This window comes from Prorops nasuta, unplaced genomic scaffold (assembly GCF_024137725.1).
Source record: "Prorops nasuta isolate Cenicafe-Biocafe unplaced genomic scaffold, Cenicafe_Pnas_1.2 PNAS00073, whole genome shotgun sequence".
Taxonomy (NCBI): Eukaryota; Metazoa; Arthropoda; class Insecta; order Hymenoptera; family Bethylidae; genus Prorops; species Prorops nasuta.
In genome coordinates this window covers 176,810-202,640 of record NW_027116870.1, presented here as the reverse complement: position 1 = coordinate 202,640, position 25,831 = coordinate 176,810, and the positions used below count along the sequence as shown (strand labels likewise).

At 42.6% G+C, this 25,831-nt stretch overlaps 1 protein-coding gene across 2 annotated transcripts in view; it reads left to right on the top strand.

Annotated features, from left to right (window-relative positions):
- LOC136784815 (nuclear hormone receptor E75-like) overlaps positions 1-25,831 on the top strand; it is an 89,318-nt gene that overhangs the window by 25,554 nt on the left and 37,933 nt on the right. The window contains exon 1 of one of the 2 annotated variants that reach the window (XM_066745731.1): positions 11,655-12,062. The exons of the other annotated variant lie outside the window; for it this stretch is intronic. Within the exon in view, the coding sequence (XP_066601828.1) occupies positions 11,885-12,062 (178 nt within the window). The 5' untranslated portion in view covers positions 11,655-11,884. Of the gene's footprint in view, positions 1-11,654; positions 12,063-25,831 lie in introns of those variants that run through there. 2 annotated transcript variants of the gene reach the window in all.

Below are 25,831 nucleotides of genomic sequence, written 5' to 3'. Positions count from 1 at the left end.
TCTAGGTGTTTCTAGGTCACCCTAGCCTGCACCATGTTTCCAGAACGTCAGATGCAAAATCTCCCCTCTCCCCATCAGACTTTTTACAATCTCGACAGCTCTCAACTACTCCTAAATCAAGAAACTAGACTATTACGATCAAACTTGTGTACAACTGCCCTTTCTCTCTCTCTCTCTCTCTCTCTCTCTCTCTCTCTCTACCCACCACCTATATTTCTTCAACCTATTTCATCAAATTGAAAATAGTGAGGGAAGCGCGAGTCACATTAAAATCTCTTCCTCCATAGCTATATATACTATTTTCGATCAGTGGACGTATCCTTTGCCAAGCCTCGAAATAACACTCGTTACTGATCATCGCTTAGCAGGATGTAGGTATATCTCTGCATTCGGGACAAATTGTTCAATCTTCCTTAACCCTGGCTAGTTGATTGGAATGATAATTCTTCCATGTGTTCTGTAATTCTGAATAAATAAATAATAATGATAGAGAGAGAGAGAGAGAGAGAGAGAGAGAGGAAGGGAGGGAGATTGTTATACCGAAATTAGTTTCATAATTAAATCAATCGTTTTGATAAAAATTGCTGTAAGGGACTCTGGGAAATTGGCCGTTGAAATCCAATAATCACGGTTCGTTATCAGAATTTTCTGAGAGCAGAAAAGGAAAAAGTGTGTAAAAGGGGCGGGCTGATAGGAAAAAGATGTAAGAAAATCAATTTTAATCGTACGGGCTGTCGCGAGGGAAAAAAATGAAATAAGTAAAGAAAAAGAGTGGAGGGGGAGGGGGTGAGGAGTTAGAGTCTGATAGTGGAACAACGTACCGCCGTGAACCCAAGAGCAGCGAGCGGCAAGCATCGAGCAGCTGGAGGACTAGCTGCGCGACTTTGCGAAGAATCGCGCGTCAAGTGCAACCATGCATTTACGGCGGATTCCTCCGTTGCTCACTCTTACATTCGCAACTCTTTCTTACTCTTCTTCTTTATTTTATTCCTCCCCCTTTTTCTACATACATACGTTCCTTCTGTGCATATTTGCAGCATTAATTACTCGTAGGCATCGCATTTCTAATATATTAATTCCAAGAAGCTCTCTCGGAGCTTTGGCTTCTAACGAAGGAAAATGTAAGAGAAACGAATCAACCAATTTCCTCTTAAATAAGGAGTAACGAGAATTACAATGACGTATCGCAGTGTTACTTGTTATTTCGTTTTAAACTATATTTTTTACATTTATTTATTATTCGAATTGTAATTGTTGCAGCATTGGGAGGATCTCTGGGAAATATTGGAACATATATACAAAAGCAAGGAGAAATTTTATTTTCGACTCTACTTTTATATTTATAATGTGAATTACTCTAAATAACTATTTCTTGCACACACACGCATCAATAACTCGATTAAAATAATAGAGTATGAAATATTGCAAGAATTTTTGGGAAAATTAGAATGTTTACGAAAAAAAAAGAAAACATAAGAGAAACAATATCCCATTTCCATGTTAAAGGATCAAGTACGTAAGATACATATAGTTACTCGTTTGCACCATTCCTTGCGACAGTAATCGAATTAAAATATTAAAAATACAGCCACTTTATTAGAATATTCATTGTGCGAAAGGATTTTTAGGAAGTCGGAGTATTAATGAAAGAAAAGGTAAGAGTAAGCGCGACAGCTGCGGGTTGTGCGTTAAAGGAGTGAGAATAATATCGAAGGTTCGTTGTTTGAAAAATGGACTAGCCAAGGCTCGACTGCATCTCGAGTGGAGGCACTTTCGCGGTTTCGTTCAGCGAAAGATATACGGTGGAAAAGAGGGAATTACGCGTTCCTTCCAATATATGCATGCATCTATATGTACTTTAATAGATATATATATATATATAGTGAGTGAGTGTGAATGAGAGACCTCGGTTGATTCTTTTCTTTCTCGCTGAGCTGCCCGCGCCCCTCTCCTTCTCCTTCTTCCTTGCAAAGGATCGCGTTCGCGTTCGAAAGCAAGGCCGCACCGCGGGATTCATGCACTTATACTCACAATCGGTTATTAAAAGCAGCTGCGTTAATTTCAAATGCCTCGCCGCCGCAACAGTTCCTTCGATCTAATTATACCTTGCACTTACCTTTACAGTAATGTCAGAGAACACGTTGGATTATTCGACTCGGTCGAACGGAATAGAATCGAAAGCCCGTTTATATCTTGCACGACCGGGTCATTGACCGAGTTCCTCTTTAAATACCTTATTACTCAATATAGCTCTCTATTATTAACCGTCGTTTCATTAATGCGCGCTAAAAACAATTTCATGACTCGTAATGAGTTTCACTGTACAAGTGCGAATCTAGCAATTGTTCCGTCTCAATTATATTCAGAGAAGAATACCAAGTGGGGTGAAACTGAAAACTTGATAATTAGGATTATTGTAAGAAAATTTCCAAAGAAAACACGTCTTTTTGGCATCATTAATTTCTCTCCTTCTCAACATTTTCCTAATTTGCACTTGTCATTTATTAATTGAGCAATACTCTCATGGAATTAATTATTGTTGCTGGATGGGGTTGCTGCACCCAGTGCTGGAAAGTGAGAATTTTACAAATAAATTCCATTGGAAATTATATCGACGAGAGGACTCGATCTGCGTGAAATATTATTAGAGAAGAAATCTTTGGAAATGTCGATTAACGTTGCGCTAATTTCTTACGTATAACTTATGAGTCTGCTCTCGTATCAACGTTATATTTCGCAAGGAACTCTCGTGATTTTCTTTCGAGTAATCTATTTGTCCGCGCGCAGGGGAAAAAGTATATCTCTTGTCAGCCAGTGTCCTATATCATATAGATAAGCTCTTGGATTAGATCCTTCGTTCGAGCGAAACTTTTTGCCTCGTTTGAGAAATCCACTTTTACCCTTTCTCCGTTTAACTTTCAGTCAGCCTGCGTATATATATATATATATATAAACTTAATATTCGTCTAGTCTTATATAACAAAAATTATCTCTCATAGATATAAAAAGCCTAACTTTATAATATATTATATACCGAAGCTTCCAATAGCCGATAGAAGGCTTTGTGGTTCATTAACCCTTCGTCTAGTTTGTGCGTCATTGACTCTGATAATGCATTTGAAAAACGCACACTTTGTATAGACGAACTCTCACAATTCTTATTCCTCCTACAATATCTCGTGGCATTGATTTTTGCTAGCGTATATAGAAAATTAATTTAATAATTCTGAAAAGCAATTTTTTCCTCAAAAGTGTGTCGCTTGTATTTATGATGGACGTATATATATATATATATATATATATATATACGAATAGCATTTATTTCAAGGAGCGATTAATCGAGAGAGGGTGGATGGGTGCATGGGTGTGCGTATGTATGTATGTGTGCGAAGGGGGGAGGTTTCAAATATATACAAGGAATCAACGTTGAGAATAGAATAGTTTGGGAGATTTTATGGGTGAAATGAGGAAGATTGAATGTGGAGGGTTGGTTGGGGGAGGGTGGGTGGGTATATAGATAATAATAAGAGGAAAGAAGCGATAAAAGAACGTCGATAAAATGAAATGAAACGGAACGACAAATCCGAGCTACGCTCCGGAGAGTGTTCGCGCGCGCATATTAACTTCCCAATGACAGTAGTAGGGAGAGAAGGAGGGGAGCGGGAGTGGGGGAGGGAAAGAGTCCGAGTGTGTACTGTATAGTTGATGCAGGTCAGGAGCTGCTGTGTGGCTCCTACGCAGATGCACCCACGTATACCCTGCATGCACACGCACACACACACACACACACACGACCACTCCAAACGCGTTCAAGTATATCGTCGATTAAAATCCTTCTTCTCCAACGAACGAAACCAAAGCATAAAAGATATACCACTGAAATAAATTTCTATTCAATTAAATTCTCGAAAAATTCCTTAAAATTCTACAATTTTACACCCAAATAACAAAGCAGTTTTATTACATTGACCAAATATCTCAGTGCAATTTTTCAAGCAAAGAGTATTGCATGCGTATATCTGAAAAAAGAGAGGGGGATAGAGACAGTTGATCCGATTATGATTGATACAAGCTTAAGAGAAGGTGGGGAGGGGGGATAATTTTGCTTTGTTAAAGCTTAAGCACGTGGAGGGTAAGTGCAGTATATATAGGAAAACGCGCGAACGATGCGAATATTGACGCAACTCTGTCGACCGGCAACTGTGGCCCACTTGCTGGCCGTTCACCCTATCTTTATCCTTGCTTCTCTCTTGTCCACCCCCCCCCCCCCTCCCCCGCTCACCTACCTTCCATTCCATCTCATCCCGTTTCAACGACGAATATCTCACGTTGCCCTGACCCGCCCTATTATTCGCACTCGTCCAATCTCTGCAGCGAGAATGAAGAGAAACATCGTCAGGTGCTTAAAAGTGCGCAGCGTGAATCTTGGAGATTTGATTGCTTCGCGAGGAAATCTGGTTTGTGTCGTTGGACACTGCTGATATTCGATTGGTCGATAGTTTTTCCAGCGAGAAGTAGCCGATGCAAATAGACGATATAGTCGCGTTGTTCCAATCGGGGCCGGCTTGATCGACCTCGGCTGCACCAGAGGACGTTGCACTTTGGCCGTATCTAATATAAGATACGTCGCTCGTAGATTTATAGCCATCGGCTGAACGTTCGCGCGCGAGCGCAAACTCGCACCGGGATCCGGAGGACGCCAAGGGAATCGAGGGGTGACTTTGCCTCGAACGAAGGAGGAGGGGGAGGGGGAGGCATTGCTCCAGAAATAGAACACTCGCATATGCTCGCTCTAAACGACTCTGCGTGCCTTTCTTTGTGTGACTCCTAGCTCTCCTCGTTTCTTCCTCTTATATATTTCATCAGACTGAAAATCCCGATAACCTACAAAATATATACAATTTATCGCCGAATTTTCCCTCAGCTGCCTGCTGCTTTCTTGCTTCTCCCAACATGACGCTGCACTTTTTTTAATACGTCTATCGAATTTCTCTAATACAGCTTTTGGTCCGCTCGCTGAAAAATTGGGACAATATCGCGAGTAAGAGAAAATTGATTTTCTGCATTTTTCCATTTATAGCTTGCTCTTTTAAGGAAATTCTCTCTTCTTCTTGGTCTTTATCCGCAATTCATTACCGCTTTTGGCTTGAATTATTGAAAATAAAGACTGTTCTCGAATTATAGCTGACATAAATTTCTTTATATATACATATATATTTATATACAGCTGTATCTCTGTAGAAGAATTATATAGTTGGTATAATAAGAATAACACAAATTAGAGATAAGTTTATTTAAAGGAAAATTGTTTCGCGAGTATATAACGCGGTCTGTATTCAATTTTCATATCATAATTATTTAAAACAGTTTTGTGTTTAGAGGGGAGTTATTACAATGCCAAAAATTGAATTTATAAAATTTGTACACTGCTGAGAATATTGGCGCGCGATCGAATTGTTATAAAAAAGTGATAATTACATTTCAAGTAATAACGATCGAGAGAGAGATTCCCAAACAAGGTTTGCGGGTAACTAGGAGAAATGAAAGAAGCACTTTCGATGCACCTAATGCGTCATGGCAAAACAGAATATATTTACACGATTCTAATTATAGAAATATTCAATGATATACAATTAAATTCTCAGGCTTCTTTTTCCTTCTTTAAAAGAAAACACATACACAAACTTGTCTGTTATTTAACAATAGGAAAAAGTGAGCGAGCATAAATCGTGGACCTTTAACATTTAATTTCCACCGTTGTCTCGCGAGTCTAGAAGATTTATATTAACCTAGTGCTAGAATCGAATATTGCTTTCTGCGAATCACACTGTAAAAAAATTACCTCGCGGTGATGAAAACCTAAATTCCAAAAATAATATTTGTTAAAAATTTAGTTATTTTGAAAGGAGAAAAATTGCTGGGTCAATGTTCTGACAAATGAAAATCTCGTCAAAGTTCATTCAACTGGATTTCATTTGAAATATTGACAAAGCAGCAGATATAAATACAGCAGTAATTTTATTCGAGTTCTTCTAGAAGCCGCTTTGCAAGCAGCATCCTTCCACTAAATATTGATTATCGACAATTTGACATTTATTATTGCACTGAATAATGGAATTTCCCAGCTCTATTTTACTTCTCATAGAGTGAAAAAAAAACTCGATAAACAATCAACTTGCAAAAGTCAAATCGAACGACCAAAGATTCCGTGTGAGATTTAAACGCGATTCGAATAAAATAAATATTAAAATGTGTTTATTGTCAGGATAAGTGAAATAATTTTGATCGAGTTATCGGCAAATATAGCGATTTTGGATTTGGGTGGGTACAGAGAGAGAGAGAGAGTCAAACGGTTTTCCCACGCACAATATATCAATGTAGTTGTGCGCTTGGAAAATAAAATGTTGTGCAAAGTGAAAGGGCTTTGCACGATAGAAACCAGGCATATTGGAGCATGGACGTTTTAAACGTCAATTAATTAAGAGAACGATAAGAATATTTTCCTCTCGTGAAATATTCTATCGCTGGCAAACTAAATTATATACTTATCGGGAACTATGCTATAATCGTAAACAATGCTAGAAACAATGACGGAATGTTTTCGAAATAATGTAAGGAGGGGGGAGGGGGGGGGGGGGGGGGGGAACGTAGATATATTCGCAGAAATATATAATATTTATTTATCTCTCTCGAGTGTGTGTCGCGGACAATGATCGATTATCAATAGCCTGGAAACAGATATTGATGTTTTACGTAAACTAATGATCTCTCTGCGGTCCGACTCTGAAGTATATCGAAACCGATAAGAGTCTTCGTGTCTCTGAAAAATCTCTGCTTGCTTTAAAAACGAATCTCGAATGCTTTGACAAAAACGCAAGAATATACGGTTGAAAATTTATTTCAATTTTCCCAATCGTTACAACTTCTTTTTTGCATTGTAAAAAAAAAAACAAAAACAAAAGAATCGTAATGAGATGTATACAATTTTGGTTTCGTTAATCGATTGTATAACGAGCGCGATTCTATGGTCATTAAGTGACATTTGCATAAATAGAGTAAAAGAAAGGGGTAACGTACTGAGCATGCGAGTGTAATAACTGCATAAAATGTTGACATGGAATTTGCATGATTGCTCGTACAATCCGATTGATAGTTGGTAAAGGGAAAAAAGTGGACGAAATAATAACAGTGCTCGAGAGAGGTTGCGTGTAATTGTGTAGGCGTGCAGCAGCATTACTGGGCGAGGAGGCCAGGGCAAAGGCACGATATTACACAGAATAGGGGAGAAAAGAAGAGAAAAAAGTTGGATTTTATGAAAGTGCGCCAATACATAATAATAATAATATGTATGTAGATGTTAATTTGCAAAGCCGAGAGTCGCTGACCGGGGCACATTCTATACCGTTTTGCCATTGGCCAACGCAACGTAACCCAATGCAGCACACGCGACACTATATGTAAGAAGAGACGAGAACTCGTTCGCAATACTCCTCACCCAATTATAACGCTTATTGTCGTAACTTTTTCCAATTTAATATACAATATTTATAATCAACTACGGTACACTCGATTTTCATAGCTATTTTTTCTATACGCCCTTCTACACAGAAGAATTCCTGAAATGAAGAATGAAACGAGTATTTCTTGTAAAGTGTGTATTTTCTCTAAATTATTGTTGAATTTTTTTTATCCAAGATAGAGAGAGAGAGAGAGAGAGAGAGAAGGACTCTTCAAGTTGATCAATATAATAATATCGGAATATACCCTTGAGAATCCAAGTGCGATATGAATGTAGGTTTTTGTGTTATTTTGGTAATTTTGCAGCGCGCAGGTCAAGGTCCGACAGGTAGGGTTGCTTGGTGCATCGGTTCGAACAATAAACTCGAGAGAATTCCAACGGTGTATGTAGAGAATTTGACAGCTCCACTGTTTTTCCCTTTAACGACGAAACTCCTAATCGAGCTAAGAAGCATCCAGCGATTTTCCCCCAGCGCTTCGACCAATATCCTCTATGTAATTGGGACGAAAATTGCCAAGATCCATGAATATTCATGAATCAAACACGTGACTCGCCATGTTCAAATTGCGCGATCGTTGCAGAAATCACACCGCTGGAGACTACTTTTTATCGATATTCAAAGTAACGAGACTACTTGCTCGATTTTACGTGGGATTTGGAATCTGTCTGGCACGTCCCACGCATGTTCGCTGAGAATTTTTCATCTCGGACGCAAATAAGTAATAGAGTCGCGATTAATTATGCTAGTTGCGCAGTGGGGGTTCCTAAACTTGCAAGAATTACGAGAATTCGTGCGCCTGCGGAGGGTAAGGTACAAGTTGGATAACCGAGAGACGTACTCGTCGGCTTTTAATGGAACGAGTGTACGATTTAAGGTAGCCCACTGGCACAGATTCGCTTTCGCACGGAACGAAAGTTTTGCAAGCCCAGCCCCGACACTAATTGCTGACGAAAGCGTCAAATATCCCACCACCACCGCCACCTTTCATCAACGTCTACTTTCGGTTTTCTTACAGAATTCTTTATTTACAAATTCAAAGTATACACACACACACACATTTGTGTTACATTGTGCTCTTTTAGACCGTGTATATATATATAGGATAACAATGTCGCTACGATAAGTATTTGAAATATATATAGTAGCAGAGAAAGCAGTAGCGATGTAGTCATGACAATAAATTACTTGGCCCAGTGGAAGTAATCATGAAATTACCGTAGGCAAGAATTTGGGGTTTTTCACGTACAGAGGAAGAAACGTGTTTCTCCATGGTTGATTCGAGACGTACGATGAGCGAAGGTACGCCGAAGGATTTTGACGATTTTCTTCGGTAGTCCGGTGATTTATAGGTCTTCGACGTAGACACCGTTTCTGAAAATTTATGAGCAGCGCATGAAGAGAGTGTGAAAACCGCAGCCATAAACTCTGGCCGCAACCCCGTAACTACTTGACTACCGTTCCGCCATAAATCCTCCTCCACACACCTGCGACCACTGCAATCTTCTTTCCGTCAAGGACCCTTTCACCACTGCTATATAGTATATAGTCACTCTCTTACACTCATTCAATTCTCCTCCGCCAAACTTTGATGCTGCTACGCCGTTAAATTTCATCATTCTTCTCTCCTGTATATAGTCCCTCTTCGATTATCGGCCAGTGCGGCTCAGCTGCAATTCTTTTGCCAACAGTCGAATGATGTACCGTTCGTGTGTAAATCCGTGCAAGGAAATTAAATAAAAATCAGTCGTTGGCATCGATGGAAAATTTCTCTGGGATTCGCGGGCAAGTCCATCCAACCACTGTGCGTGCATGCTCCTTTCCGTCGAGAATCTTTTCGCCATTCTTATAACCGAGCTTCGCCTTCAGGTCATTCGATTCTCTTTCGCCAAATTCTCACGTCGCTCACCTTGATCGCGCGTTCTTGGCTTCCTCGATTGTCCTATCGATTTTCCTCCGATCCTTATGCGCGAGTATATGCAACGTTAACACACACACACACACACATATATATATAAGTACATGTGTGAAAAATTAAGGGAAAATGAGTCGAGTTGTTATCGAAGGGAAATTTGTGGGCCTCGAGGGAAGGGTTTGTCAGCAGGTGTCTCGCTCGAGTTCCGATCGAAGAAAGTCGTGGTAAAGTCAATTACACGCTAGAGAAAATCTGGGAAATGAGCGTAGTGAGTTTGGTGGAAAGTGCACAATGAGCGCGTAGGTGGTCCACCCTTGTTACGGAGCTGAGGGATACGAAGAAACGGTATTGGCTGGTTTCTGCCTTCGAATGTATTGGAACAATGCCTATGGCGAACGAGCCATAAAGGATAAAATAAGAAAAGAAACCACACAACGGTTCGAAGCTTGCGTCGCTTGTTCCGTTTATTCAAATCTGCGAGAAACCTCGAAGAGAGATTGCTCGTTTGATACTTGTGCATTTGACCTATTGTTCCTATACTGGTCTCAGCTTCGCTGATTACGTCAGAGAATACCAAAGTAATCTCGAGTTGTCCAATCTACCCCTCTCACGACGCGACTCTTGCTTTAACACGTCGTTAACCATACGGCTCACGGAACGTTTCGCGTAAATCTAAAAGTTACACAGCCAAATACGTTACATCGAGGGACGTTCCAAAATGGGATAAAACTCACTTTCGGCCACTCTTCCCAATGTATATATATATATATACGTGCGCGACGACAGAAGGTAGTATATAATTATAAATTTGCACGTAGGTTGATAAAACCGTACGTCTCCGTTTGCCCTTTCGTCAGATTCGCAAAATAAGCGGGATTAACGAGAGAAATTGTAGGATTTTATCGAGGAAAACTCGAGAGGAGGGGGTGTCGAGCGATCAAGTTCCATTGTGCACGAGTCTCGTGGCTTTGCATAAATTTATCAACAGTACTAGAATGCGTGGCTGTCGTTCGCGCTGTCAAAAATCCTTGATCCTAATGGCAGGTCAACCGTGCTAATTATAATATATGTACAAGAAGGAGGAAGGGGTAAGGCTCGCGTTTATCGAGAGTACGGGCAAACGAAAGCTTTGCTTCTTCTTTCGATCGAGCAATATTTTTCACTCTCGGAGATACGCAAAATTTATTCATCTATTGACAATTTTATTAAGACGGAGGAAAGTTTTTTCAATGCCTTTTCGCACAGAGCACACTCGAGGAAGATTTTGACATTGAGAAGGGAAAGTGGGAGTTTTCGAAGAAGAGAATGAGAGATAAGGGAGAGAAAGAAGAGAGAGAAATTTTGTAATAGGGCGCGAATGGTACAGCGCCCGCGCCCGCGCACGAGAGAGAGAGAGAGAGAGAGGTGGCACGGTTATGCATGTGCCCGAGTTGTGAAGCAGAGAGTAGAGCACGACGCGCAGGCGCCAGAGAGCCGGTCGGAGCTGGCTCGGTTAGCGCATACGGCTGGCCACACACGATCCAATACCACCGTCATCATCAGCTGAGCGCAGCAGGCAGGCAGCCAGGCTCCGATTTGCAGGTTACCGCGCGCGAAAGCCAGCAACAAGAGCCACGCGCTCGCGACGACGAAGCAACAGCGTCTTCTCTCCCCCCCCACCCCACCCCTCCTACCTCCTTATTCGCACGGCTCGGAAAATCCCCTCCCCCCCCCCCCCCCCTATCCTCCTCCTCTCACACCCCCCTATTCCTATCCGCAGACTCGTCTCTTTTTCATTCCGTCTCTGTGATCCGTATGTAGTATACGAAACGACGCTCCGAAATCTTTCCTCTACGCTACGCCACGAATCGCATCGCAGTTTTTCGCTCGGCCCAGCCACTGTTGTTCTTCTGCTTCTTCGCGAATGCCCCCCTCCCCCCTCCTCCACGCAACAGTCTCGCATAACACAACCGCGCACCACGCCTCGTCTCTTACCTCACCTAACCCCACCCTATCTCTCAGCGCGCCTCACCTTACCTTACCTAACCTAACCTAACCGAGCCAATACCACTTCATCACACTTGCCACCACGCGAGAGATACTCCACTCGACTCGACTCTACTCTTCTCCGCATCGACGACGCAACATTACACGCCAAACACTCTTCCACGCGTCGGACAAACAAATGGACAATTAACAGTGTGCAGTGGTGTCTCGTTCTTCATCCTCAGATTCGTCCATATATCTCTCTGTCTTTCTCTCTCTCTCTCTCTCTCTCTCTCTCTCTCTCTACCCATTTCTCTGTTTGTGCGTGCATCAGTGCAGGAACGCGCGTTACCAAAGTCAACCGACTAAGTTGACAATGGTAGAATGTGTTGTTTACCGATAAAACGCGCGGCAGTGACATCTTAAGGTACTCTCTCGGTTCTCCTCGCGGACGTTGAAAATTGTCATTCGAGAAGCAGCTGGCACAATGACCGTTCAAAAGTTCAAACCCCGCGGAGGCACTGCACCGGAGGAGCAGCAACCATCGGGGGACTTTCTGTCCCTGAGCAACGAAAGCCCGGAAAACGAGAAGGACTTTCAGCAGCAGTCCTGCTACCGGAATCTGCCACCGGACAGTGAAAACCTTCTTGGTCGCGTTCTAGCCGGTAAGAGATACAGCCTATTTTTTTCCATTCAATTGTCTCCCTCGACGAGTCGTAACGCGGACGAGCGCGCGCGCGCGCGCGCGAGCAGCGGTCGAAATTGGAAGCTTTCTCGGCGCTCTCGGATTCTGCTTAAAGTAGCATTTTCGAGGTGTCGCTGAACATGTGTGTGTGTGTGTGTGTGTACGGGGATGATGAGTAGAGCGACATATAGCGGTAAAAAGATATTGCTTCCTAACCTATCACCAGGTATACGCACCGGATGGGAAAGGAATAGAGAAAGAGACGGTTTCACTTTCCAGCGAGCTGGAATGTAGGTCGTGGGGCCCGGGACGAGGTTAGTTCGTTGCTCCCGGTCGCGTTGGAGGGGGGAAGGAGATGGGGGTTGAAGTGGGGGCGGGGTGACGGTTACGGCGACGGCGGCAAATCCGACCAAGCGAGGTGGGGAGTGAAACTGTTAGTAGCGATGGCCTTCCACTCGGCGCAATGACCATTTTTTCCCCATTTCCATTTTTTCCTCAATCGCTCCAAATCAACAAGCCCGACCGACCCCTGCAATCCCTATATGTATACCCGTGACAATAAGAAACAAATGCGAACGGTTGATCCAACATGAATCTCCCTTTAATCGCCACAATCTTCTCTTCCGTCAACGTTCTTTGCTTTTTTGTTCTTTGTAAAAGCAGCAGCAGCCTCAGATTGGACCACGGTATGGGCTGTTTTATCGAAAAAATCGTGAAAGAGAGGCGAGTATCCGGCCTATCGAACGAGAGAGAGGACGCCAAAATGAAAAGGAAAAGAGATTACAAGTCTCTCTCTCTCCGTGCGATGGTGGAGCGTATCGGTGTTGGTGATTCGCATTGCTCGCTCGCGGTAGAAGACGGAAAGTAGGTCGAAGGGGCCTTGGCGCGAGGCTAGTTCGTTCACCCTGCCTGTCCCGTAACTGGGGCAAGATGAAATTAACCGAGCGCGAGCGTATACCGTCCCCACTGCCCGAGCTACTCGCTCTCCCTCTCTCTCTTTCTATTCTCCTTGTCCCCCCTCCAGGCAGAACTGAACTCTAGCTAGTCGCGTGGCCAATCGGCGACGTGTCGGTTCAATAAACTCCAACTGGGTCTGTCCCCTCCAGTTGGCGGACGTGCCGACGACCCCCTCGCCTCCCTCTTCTCTCTCCTCCGTACTCCTCACCGTACATACACACAGCTACACACCATTTGCCGCCGTTCACGAAGGTCACACAACACACGCCGATACTCCCCGTTTTGCCCCTTCTTATGTACTACCACATGCCCCTCATGCCAATTCCCTATTTTCCTTCTCTTCGATACGCGGCTGATTTTCAAACCGAACCGAATCCCCCCGTGAAACGTACAGCCGAGTCAAGTGCCTCCTGGACAATTCTCGCAATCCTCATTGTCCTTACCCTATATATCGGGAAAGATGCCTTATAATACTCTCACTCTCGCCGTCTTTCCATGTGTACTTAAATATATATATATATATATATATATATACATACAACCCGCCTAAGTTACGTAAAATTCACTCTCCATTCTGCCTCGCGCGAAAGAAGCTTTTAATTTACTTGCATTTCTCTGCAATATTCAGGCCGCGTCCTCCTTATATCCCGTTCGCGTTTACTTAATTAGGCTAATGAGGAAGAAGGAGGATTCCTCGGGGAGACCTACGTACCTATATACATATATATATATATAGTATAAATAATGCGTTACAATAGCAAAAATATCTGGAAAATGCGAATATATCGGTCGGGCGGGCAGGTAACTTTGTCGAGAGTGAGAAAGGAGGGGGGAGGAAAGGGGGCCGTGTTCGCGTGGAGAGAGAATTATGTACAACCGTTACGTAAGCGCGAGATAGCGAATTACGTATGCGTATTTGCTTGTGTGTGTGTGTGTGTGTCGGCGGGACTAGCCTTCTTTCTCTCCTCTTTCAGCCGACTCGCCGTCGGAGAAAGTAACGTTGAGCGAGCGCCATCGTCATGCCTCTGCACACAAACAACACACCGGATCATGATCACTCTCGCTAAGCGTCAAGTGCTTTCACCGTTCTCCTACGTCCATCTCTCTCTCTCTCTACTATATATATATATATATATCCCTATCCAAACACCCATCTTCCCCATCTTCGACGAAACAAAATTAAACTGTTTCAGTACTGACCCAACGTAATGCACGAAGCACATATTCGGCAAAAATTGAACGATTCTCTATATAGCTTCATGGTAGGAACCATAGGGGGAATTTTGCATTCGTCCAGAGTAAATCTGTGAAAACTGCTAATGCACTGGCAGAAAACGATGCGCTATAATTATGGGGGAAAATGCAGCGTCCCAAGTGGGAGATGCAAAAACTATACGGGACTCGATCGGGTTCTGCTGCAATTCATATATACAGACGCGATACAGTCAAGTGGAAGAATCGTACATGTATATACGGTAAAAGTGATGGAAAAAGAAGAAAATTCACCGATAGCACTCTGATGGTGCTGCTACCAAAACACCATTGCTATTCCCATACATTTCAATCCTGTATAGTATCGTTAACGCGAAAAGCCCGAGCTACACAATGTTTCACCCAAAAGAGGATCGAATGATTTTCCGAATGGGTCGTGTGGCAGCGTTAGCGCGAAGCGGATGATCGCGTCGAGAGAGAAAGAGATGATTTGCATGAAATCGTTTGTAGTGGTGGTGGTGGAGAGAGAGAGAGAGAGAGCGATCGATCGATTTCGAGTGGAAGAATCCGAAAGAACGCGTCGAGCCAAGTGGGAGAGAGAAATGGAACTGGGAGGGGCTGGAGAGGGAGTTGGTGTCGAAATAGACCAACTCCATCGGGCATTTTCTAATTACGCTTTGCTGACGACTGGTTAACCTCAAAAGCAAGGCGTGCGGGCAATGGCCTGGCCTCCTCCCGGTCCCCAGTGACCTCGATTGATGCGCCGTTTGTCCTCTACTCGTTCTATCGTTCTCTCTCCATCGCACGCTCTCACATAGATACAAACGCGCGCGCAAATATATACTCTTCCCCTAACTGCAAAATGTGGCCAATCGCAGCTCGGTTCGTCGACTCTCCGACTCGCTCTCGGGGTCGTTCTAATCTCGCAACGTCTCTACGTCACGGTACGAGCCAAACGACCAGAAGCCTGATAACAGTGCGCGATCTCTACCCCTCCCCTCCACTCCTCCTCCCCCACTACATCTCCAATCCTGCTATCCTTGATCAATACCCGAATATATATACATATATATATATATATATATATATATATACACTATATAACACGAAACCCATGATCGCTCTTGCAAGTGTCTCTTTCGCGAATATAAAACTAGAGTTATATATATATATATATATATGTGAGTACGTGTAATCCAGTTTCATTTATAGACGCGTTTTGCGCTATTTTTCTCTTAGAATACTCTCGATCTCTAGGAGCAACAGAGCAGCAGTAGCGCAGCAAGGTGAACAACCTCGAATCGTGTCGGGGCTCTTATCGCACTCGACTGGTTCATGCGCGTTTGCCACCTACTATAGCACTCGATCATTCGACGTTTGCTGCTTATTCGCGCTTATCGAGTAACCACGTTCTTTCACCCACCTCATCCTCCTCCCCCCTTCAAAAACCATGACAAATGGCGAAAATTTTCATAGCCATGCACACGTACACGCCTCTATATCGGTCATGCTGCATGGCCTCTGTACGATTTCTCGTCATCGACGTCGTCAGGAGACTTGCACGACTCCCACAGAAATCCCCGTGCCATCTCGGCGCGTAATCTCGAAGAGCCGTCGACGAGTTTTTCTCGGTTGGCACGGAAAATTACTCTCGCTTTCCTCCAGTATTTTCTCCAGCGAGATTATTTCTCGACGGAAAGATTCGAAACGGGAATCGATATGATTCTTATATCGATTGGAGCGTGTGTGTGTGTGTGTGTGTGCGCGCGAAGGATGAATGGGGACGAACGGTCACTTTCACCTATAGATAGGAGAAGGAAGGAAAGGGGAACGCATTGTTGATCGTACGAGGTTGAATTTCGTTATTACAGCAACGTTCTTTTGCAACGTAACGTACAGTGTAATACTATTAGAGAGGTGAGAAAGCGTGAGTGATTGGTCTATATTGGTACGCGCGTTTCCCCCTACTCCGCTCTCTCTCTCTCTCTCTCTCTCTCTCTCTCTCTCCCCCCGTCCCTATCTCTTTGCCACAGTATATGTATGGAAAGCAAAAGTGATACGGCCAGGAAGTTGAAGCGAAGGCAGTTTGTCCGGATGCCAATGAAAGGGAAAGAGAAGACCACTTTCGTCTCGAAAACGATCCACTCGTCGATCCCGGGCCTTTCGCTTCCCCTTCTAGGACCTCTTATTCATATATGTACCGCTTAATCAACGTAATCATCTATACTAATTTCGTCATCGAGTAAAAATACTGTGCGAAGCTTAATCCTATTATGTCAATAAGGGATCTTGCGAAAATCATTTGGAACATTGAATCCAATTCAAAACGTCCGCAGGTTTGTTTAAATTATACTGGCTTGTTGAAAAACTATATACGGTGTTGTTTGACGATAATGATGGTGGAAAGAAAGGAGAATAGCAATTTCGTTTCCGCAAGTCAAACTACTCCTCGATTTCTTTTGATTTTCTCTTCGGCAGTTCTTGTCGAGGTTTCTCTAAATCGACGTAATTCATGAATTTCGTCATGGAGTAAAAATATTATATGAGAAATTGAAACTAGAATTATGGGATTCTGGGTAAATCATGACGCACACTGTATAGTCAGGTGAAATGCGAATGGAAAGAAAAGGGCCACTTTGGTCGCGAAAACGATCCACTTGTTTCCCTTCTCACGCGTTTCTCATCCGTGTGTCGCTTAACCAGTGCAACATACATCTCGTCATCGAATGCTGCACAGAGTTAAGACCGACGTCCTGAGGAATGTGTGAGTAATCGTATATATAGAGACTTACTTATAGTGTCACTCGATTGGCAATGGAAGAGAAACAAAACAACTACATACTTACTTTGCTATCGATAACGACTCTTCGACTCTTCTGTTTCCCTCTTCACTCGCCCCATTACGATATCTCCTTAAACGATGCATTTATTAATTTCGTTCATCGAATTCTGTGCAAAGCTGAGATTAACGTGAGAGAGTTTGAGTAAAAATCGTGCACGGTTGCTACTGATATATAAAAGGTAGAAGCAAATTTGTGTCTCTGAAACGATCCTTTCGCGCGCCATGCATCCATGATACAAGAAATAGGTATCAATTTTGTCATCGAGCAATGTGCAAAATTAAGGCTGTACGTGTGTAATGCGAGAGAGTGTGTGTGTGTGTACCGAAGAGGGGGAAAGAGATTGGGGGCAAGAAAAAAATGAAGCTATTTGACGGATGAGAGAAGTGATCCGAACACTCGGAAAATTCACTGGAAATCAGGCCGAAGCTGGAGGGGTGAGTAAAGAGAGAAAGGGGGGAAGAGGGATGAGAGGCAAAGTAACTTTGGGGTCATCGACCCCTGACCCACTGGGCAGCCCGGACCAGTACCGCCAATCCCATCCCTTCCCCACTCTCTCCTCTCCTCTTCTCTTCTCTCTCTCTCTCTCTCTCCGCTTCAACCCTCTTATCTCTCCTCTGCTTTACCATATATATATATATATATATGTATATACATATATTGCTCACCAAGCCCCTTATAAAACCAGCCACTCTAAATACAGCATATTTTCAGCAAACTCGTCACCCTTGGGCGCTTTTTCAGATCTTATCGCATCTATCACATAACTTATCTCGATTTAGTCATTAACCAGCTACGTCACAAAAATCCATTATCTCTGCTGAACGCTGTACAGCGAGCGAATAACCAAAGCAACGCCTCGCTCGCTTCTAATTTCAGTAGTATAATTAATATAATAAGGAAAATTATGAAATATAGTTGAACGTGTAATGATATAATCCGTGGCGAAGGAATACACACACGCATAGTATAGACGCGTCCTCGGAAGTATCGACGAGTTCTTATCGTGACTAGCACAGATAATGTTGTATTTATACATACATACAGATACTGTATATGTATATATATATATATATATATATATATGATATACAAAGGCTGCACAGAAAAGTTCTAGAGAGTAGAATGTGAAGAATTCAGGGAATAACGCGAACGAGGTGCGATGTGTATAAATACATGTGTGTGTGTGTGTGTGTGTGTAGGGGCTGCGTTCGAGTGCAGGTCCCTGTAACGTAAATTTTAGTAAAAACATGAACACGTCGTTTATTCTATAGCAATAAGCGTGTGTGTATGTATAGGTGTCGAGTGGACCCAGCGAAAATAGCAGAGAAGCTGGAACGTTTGGAGGTGGAAAGGAGGACGAGAAGGAGAGAAAATGTGGAATTTGGAGGGGATGATACGAGGAGGGGGGGGGGGGGGGGAGGCGAGAACCGTTGGCCTAGTTAGGGTGAGTGCCACCCTCGTCGGTCAACGAACTTGCGACCTCGACGCTCAGCTCTATCCGTGCAGTCACTACCCACCTCGTTCTACTTTCCAACGGCCCAACGCGCACACATACACAAGACCCCCCATGGCCACCCGAGTACATTTTCCTCGTCCTGATTGGACACCGATCACCTCGCCTCTCTCACAATTTCCCATTGCTAAATTTTCTCATTTTCCTCCCCCCCCCCCCCTCCCACTCGAATCTCTATCTCCCCTCCGCCCCCGATTGATTCGCCAGTTAACTTTGAACCGGTTTTACATTTTAACCTTTGCTGTACATTATTCTGCCCCATGCCACACTATTTCATTTTTAACGCATGTATATAACTATATAGCATATATACACATATGGTACTTTAATCAAGGGGTAGGTTCAACAATGAGTTATTTTATATTATTAAAGATTTGATAGATTTTTTTCATAGCGTTGTACAAGCGTTTAAAAAGAAATGGACAGAAATTTGTAGTCTTGCAGAATAGCGTAGGAAAGATCCCTGTTGCTGAGGTGCGAGCGGGGGGTGCGTTGGGGGGACACTAGGGAAGTCGGCCATTAACTCCTTTATTTACCCCTTTTAAATCTGTCGTCGGTACGGATAATAAAAAGCAGGCTTCTGCCATGAGTCTCGTGTTTTTCTACGTACTTTTTGCCGTAGAACGATTGACCTTTCCAGTGACTTTAAAATTTCAAGCCATAACCATGGCAAAGAAAAATGCGCCGTTTTCAGCTTGTGCGTTGTCGTTTTACCATTTTTTTGCCTGCTTTTTTCCCCTGATAATTCATAGCGACCCTGAGCAAGCCTTTTTTAATCCCGGAGCGCGTAGCCGGATAGGTGTTTACAGGCAGTGGGGGGGGGGGGGGGGGGGGAGAGGAAGGGGTTGAGAAAAAGAAAATTTTACGAACTTGTAAATTTAGCAGAGAGCGAAATGGGCTCGGGAAATAAAAAGACGGGTGCATAATCCTTTAAGTTTTACGAGGCCTTGGAGAGAGAGAGAGAGAGAGAGAGAGAGAGAGAGAAGGTTCGCGAGGAAAGGATTTTCCTCGCGCGCTAAGAAATTGACTTTGAAATTGGGGAAAAGGGTAGAGACTTTTTAAAGCCGTTACAAGTTTTACCCTTTTTATTTGACCCTTTACCCTTTTGCAGGGTGGTTGAAAAAAACCTCCTTGCCTTCTCGAGTACAGTTAGATTGGCAGTATAGCTTTGCATTGTTCAAGAGCGAGGCAGTGTCGTGTCAGTCGGTACATTTTAAAAATGCAAGCCATTCTTTTTACCGTTAGCAGTAAAACTCACCCTTCGCTTTTCCTCATAAATTTCTAACTCATTGTTGACGAGCTACTCGTAAAGCGCATCAATCTCGCAAGGAGAATTGCTGCGGGTCCGGTCAACGGACTCTCCACTATATATATATATATATAAATAATACACGGAGCATCTCTAAGAAAATTAGGCTAGAAGCGTATGTACATCATCAAGGCTGATTAGCCAGAGTTGAGAATTGATGCCACACCACTCGGATTTCATTGAAAATTGCCATGTGTAACTAAGCAGCGTGAAATAGTTATTTACAATTGGACGAGATTAGTCGAAGGAGTTAAACTATGAGCAAACGGCTTGTATATGCGAAGGAATGGTCGTTGATATAGCGGGACCTCGCTGCGATAATCGAAAGGTGCGAGATAACGAGACCAACCAACTGGTTGCTGCCCGAGGAAAATCAATCCCGCACGAGGATTATTGCCACTTCGCGCGCGCTATTTCGCCAATTGATCGCCAACCTCTGACGCAATAAATTTTCCTCTTAAGCTTTCGTCATTTAGTTTCTAACTTTCCCACTATCCCGAGTCTATTATAGCGCGCCTCGTTCCTCGCTCTTCTTGCGCCGTCTTTATTTACTTTCTATCGAGCTATATGTAATTCTATAGTTGTATACATATATATGTATAGTTTACATTTTTCTCATGGTATCTGCAGTGAATAAGATACTCGCGCGTTACTGGACTATTAAAATTGAGAGCTTGGCATTTTTCACGAATCATCCTCAAACTGATAATGACCAAACTTGCAATAATCGAACGTTTCGTGTAATGCACAAGACAGTCTTTCTTAGGTGTTTTTCTATTCTTATAACTTTACCGTCTAAGAAGAAGACAGTGAAATAGGTAGGAGAGAATTATATATGAAGGGTATATAAGTAAAACACTACGAGTGTTATACTGCGAATTTAGATTGTTTATTAATTTTCTTCTCAAAGTCTATACGATTAAAAAAAGATTTATAGCATTTTCTTCATTTGTCAAGTACACTTGCACTTTATATAGGAAAATGGAACTATAGCAATAATAGACTTGAAATTGTTCTGAATATAAAAATACTTACTAAATCTTTGCTGTATAATGATGCTTGAAATAAATTGCACTAAGGTCATCATTGTTTCGGTGTATAATTTGGATTTGAAGAGAAAATAGGGCCGGTCGATGGATAAATAAATGATGTTCTTTGTTTAACGTATAAGTAGAGGTGAGGAGAGAGAGAAAGGCTTGCGGGGGGCGAGAGGTGGTTCGAACGGCTGATCGTGTGCAAGTCAGTTATTCTCCTTGGATGTCGATGAACCATTCAGCGAGTAAGGAGCACTAAGCGGCAAGCAAGCGCGCGAAGGACGCCAGGGCGTCGCGAAATCCCCGTTCAGTTTCTCTCTTAATAATGCACACGTGCAACCGTGTTGTGTGTGGTGTTCACACAGATAGAAAATACTCCGTGATCCCAGACACACTCGGCACAAAATTTAAACGACTATTGGAGAATGAAAAAGAGACAAAATAAATAAGTTTACTTGACATTTTAAAAATCTTTTACATAAAGAGCAGCTAGAATTTTTCACTGTCAATATCGCAAACATTTTTCAATACCTTCTAAAGGAACGTAAATTCTCATTCCTTTCCACAATCTTCCTATGTACAGTCGAAAGCAAATCTGTTTAACGTGTAATTATATTCTCGAGAAGATTAATTGTTTGATGCAAAGCGATCTTCTGACTTACATTAGCTTACATTGAACGTTAAACGCGATAGTAATCTCTATTTGCTTTTACAATGCGTAGGTGCCAATCGAGCAAGCATTTATTAGTGTATTTCTGTGCCATTTAGAGAGAGAGAGAGAGAGAAATTGCGCAATAAGCTTTCGAGCTGCATCGGTCTGCGTAAGCGTTGGTTGCAACTCCCTCGTACTTTCTCGAAACTTTCTAGCCGCTCGATTTTCCTTCAGCGCCTCTTAAGGAGAGCACTTGTTTATTTCATCAAGCTGCTCTCGTCGATTGACATTTTTCATTTGGATGGAACTAGGCGAGGAAAGTAAAATTCATGCTCTTCTGTATTTCTTGCTTTCGGCCGGTCGCGCGTAAACAGAGCGTTTGTTATGGTTACGAGAGTGAGCGAGAGGGATATAGAGAGTGGGAAGGAAGGAGGGGGGAGGGGGGGGGGGGAGAGAGAAAGATGTACCGAGCGCACGATGACTTGGCTCGCGCTTTAAACTGGTAAATACACGAAACTTACACGCTTACCCATGCCGTACTTTCACTTTCCAAACGTAGGAAAACGTAACGTAATTCAAAGCTCGTTCCAAATCCAAAGAGATTACCCTTCTCGTTCGTTCGCCAGTTTTAACCAAACGTCCAATTGTCGTATATGTATATATATAGGATTCGGCGAAACGCGTCTAATTATAGGGGATAACCATCGCAGAGGCTCTCTATTACGGAATTGGCTTTGCGTACGTGTTTCCCACCAACGGGAATAGTTACGTACGATAAGATCGTTGCGCCGCGACGAGACGAGACGAGACGCCAGTCAAACTCGTTGCGGAAACTAAAACTCGCCTTATGTAAAACCGAAAACTTACATAAACCCCGTGCACTGTCTCTGGCCGTTCGATGCGATCGTGACGAAATCTTCCGCGGTTTCTTCATGCTTTTCTTCGGCCCCTTATCTCTCCTCGCGAGCCACAGTGGTCATCAGTTTCGTGCCCAAAAACAACGCAAAATATTCCAGACTGTATTTCTGCAATGTTTTTAAATTCTCGAACGCTCGAATTATTGTTGTTGTTGTTTTTTTTTTTTTCTTTTTTTTTTTCTTTCTTTCTTACATTGCCAGCGCGCGCCAAGTATTATTTATTGACACACAAACAGGCCAGAGAGGTTAGTGTTTTGGTATGCGTGTGTACGACGCACCTTTGTGTACCGTGCGTGTTTCGTGGACGTATGAGTGAATTGTATACGTCACTGATCTCTCAAGGCCTCGCGCAATAACGCCTAGTGGCGTTCGCTTCGTCTCACTTTCCTTCACGCCGGTCAACGACCCGTTATCCGTAGGTGAGTTTCCAAGGTACTCCAACACATGCTCGTACTCCCCACCTCGTCAGTAAAGAAGCTTAACCTCTCCTAGATTCATTTATCTACCTATTTTCATTCTATTCTTGCAAATTCTTTACGCCAATAGTCCGAGTAGTTGTTGACCTATTTTGTAAATATCTCTCTCTCTCGCCCCCCCCCCCTCCTATAAATATATTTATTTCTTTGTTAATATTGTATTTTTATCGAAAAAGCTTTCTCTTGTTGAGAATCTTGTAATTATTTTTTATTAGAGAGCGTTTAACATTTGAGTATTATGTATGTTGTTCAATTAGTATTATTTAATAAATATTTATGTGTTTTTCTTGATATTTTGAGTGTAAGAACTTATAAATATATCGGTTTTTAATAAAAATTTTCGAAATTCATTTATTTATGGAAGGAAGGACGAGTCGAGTGAGTGATTTTTAGAAAGAGTGTTTTTCAATTGTAGGGAGTCGTTTTCCGGCATAACGTTCACTTGCTGAACGCGAAATAATTCGAGCTTTGGTCGTGCAGAGGCGCCACCGTCCTTTAAGCGAATCTTGGCGGCAAAGTCGGTACAACAGGAAATTTGTAAACCGCGAGAATCCGGGTCGGTATCAATATCAGGAAATGCATTCCGATAATTGAACGTGTGCGTCTACTGCATCATCGCTAAATGTATCTGTAGAAATAGTGCGTGTTTTCCACAATGAAAAGCAAACTTTCCCTTGCCACAGCGAGAGCCCCCCCCCCCCTCTCTCTCTCTCTCTCTCTCTCTCTGCACGGACCGAGGGTCCTTTCAGGTAGTTTTCTTTTACGACCAAATATAATTTTACATTTCATTGCCTTGTAATAATCACTCTAAATCCCCTGTCTCTATTTTTCTTATGCTACAACGCGTTTACTTAATTACAGTATGTTTCATTGTTCAACTATGTATATAATTACAGTTAATTATTTATTATGACATGTTGCACTATCTCTTAAAAAATAATTGCTTGATGATGGATTAATATGGAATTATTCTCTTTTTTTCACAGGTAAGTGCCTTTCATCCAAGTTTTGTGAAACGTTAAGAGTTTAAGGAAATGTAAGTAGAAAAGTTTTTCACATAAAATTAACGCAAGAAAATCCTCGTATAACCACTTATTTTGATAAAATACGTAGTAACATTGCATAGAAGAAACGAGTTTAGAATGTTCAATTTATTAGTTTACGTGTTTCAACGTTCTTCGAAAATTGAGCTTTTACAAATAATATATTTATTCAGATTTAACTAATGGCAATTCTTTAAAATAGGAGTGACAATAATGTTTAACAGAAATTGAAAATATATGTTTTATAGCTAGGGTACATATCACTGATTATTTTGGCACAATAAAATTAAAATCAAAGCTACATTTTAAAATAATACAGCTATTTAATGAAGCAAAAAGCAATCCTTATCGTCTATATTGAGAAATGTTGCAATCTTGTAATCAGAGATCGTAAAAATTTATTTCCAAGAAAAAAGTGACGTTAAAAGCGCGTTAAACATCATTAATTCTTCAGGGGCTAGTATAGATAATTATGTACACTGAATTTGAGCGCTTTCCAAATTTTTGGTTGGTAGAACAGTAATTCTGTGGGTGTAGTCTTATGGATTCGTTTTAGATGGAGCTGTATATTGCGTTGTAACCAAAAAATACTGTAGTTTTAACATATTAACACCAAACGATGATTTAAGGTACCTGATCCATAGATCATCATAGGCGTCAAGGGTTAAATTAAGATATTTCTTTGCATTGAGAATTTTAATATTGGAAAATGTTACCTTTTTTTATCCAAATTTCTTATGATTTACATGACAGAAATTTTGTAAAATACAATTTAAACGAGTCATTATAGGCGAATACAATTGATTAACAAGTGCAAATTATGAGCAAATTATCGAAAAAATGAAATAAAGAAAAAAAAGGACATGGAAAGGAAGGCAATTGCTCAAACATTACGGACCATCTGCCTACACGAAATCAATAATATTGTTACAATTGTAGAGTATCGATCGATTGTGTTCTATAATTTGGCAATAAAGCAATCCCTTAAATTTGGTTAACAAGTAAAAGCTGCATCGATTCAATTGGATGATGATGAGTCGATCTGACACGGGGATAGAGATTAGGCTAGGATCAAGAGACGAGTATATAAGATGCGAGCGTGTGAAAATCAAAGGAGAAATTAGGATTGCGCGAGAAATGAGGAGAATAGAGAGGCTGGGGGGGGGGGGGGGGCAGGCAGGCAGGCAGGCAGGCAGGGAGAAACGCGTGGGTAAGGCGACGCTTGCGCGGGAAAGGCGCCCTTCGAGGTGAGAACGGGGCCGTCCGTGTCGCGGCTGCGCTGCCGCACGTTTTGCCGACAGACATGCGACTCGCGCGCGGCAATGTCGACGTTCGCCGAACATGCCTCGCGCTACGAGGAACCCGCACGAGAAGCACCGAGAGCTCCGTCCCGGCTCCGCGCACCTGCAGCCACCTACGCGCGCAATGCCTAAGAGACTCGATCCGGAAGCGTCCGAGCCCCCGATCGTCATCCGCCGAAATCCGTCAGCTCCGTGCTGGATTCACTCAACGCGTCAAAGGTTCGTTCTCTCAATCGTCCCACACTATCGACAGCAGCAGCCTTCGTCGATCCTCATTGTGTCGACACACACGACCCTCATCCTTCATCGCTAATCCAATCGAGCCACTCGCCTTCCGACAAAGATCATTCCATCTACCCCAAAGATGATAAACTCGCCAAGTCATTTCCCGTCCATCGCAATAATGAGATGTCAAGGTTGCTGACGAATATCGAATCAGCACTCGACTGCGCCGCGCGCGCTCATAAAAACACGCTTGATTCGAGATTCAGC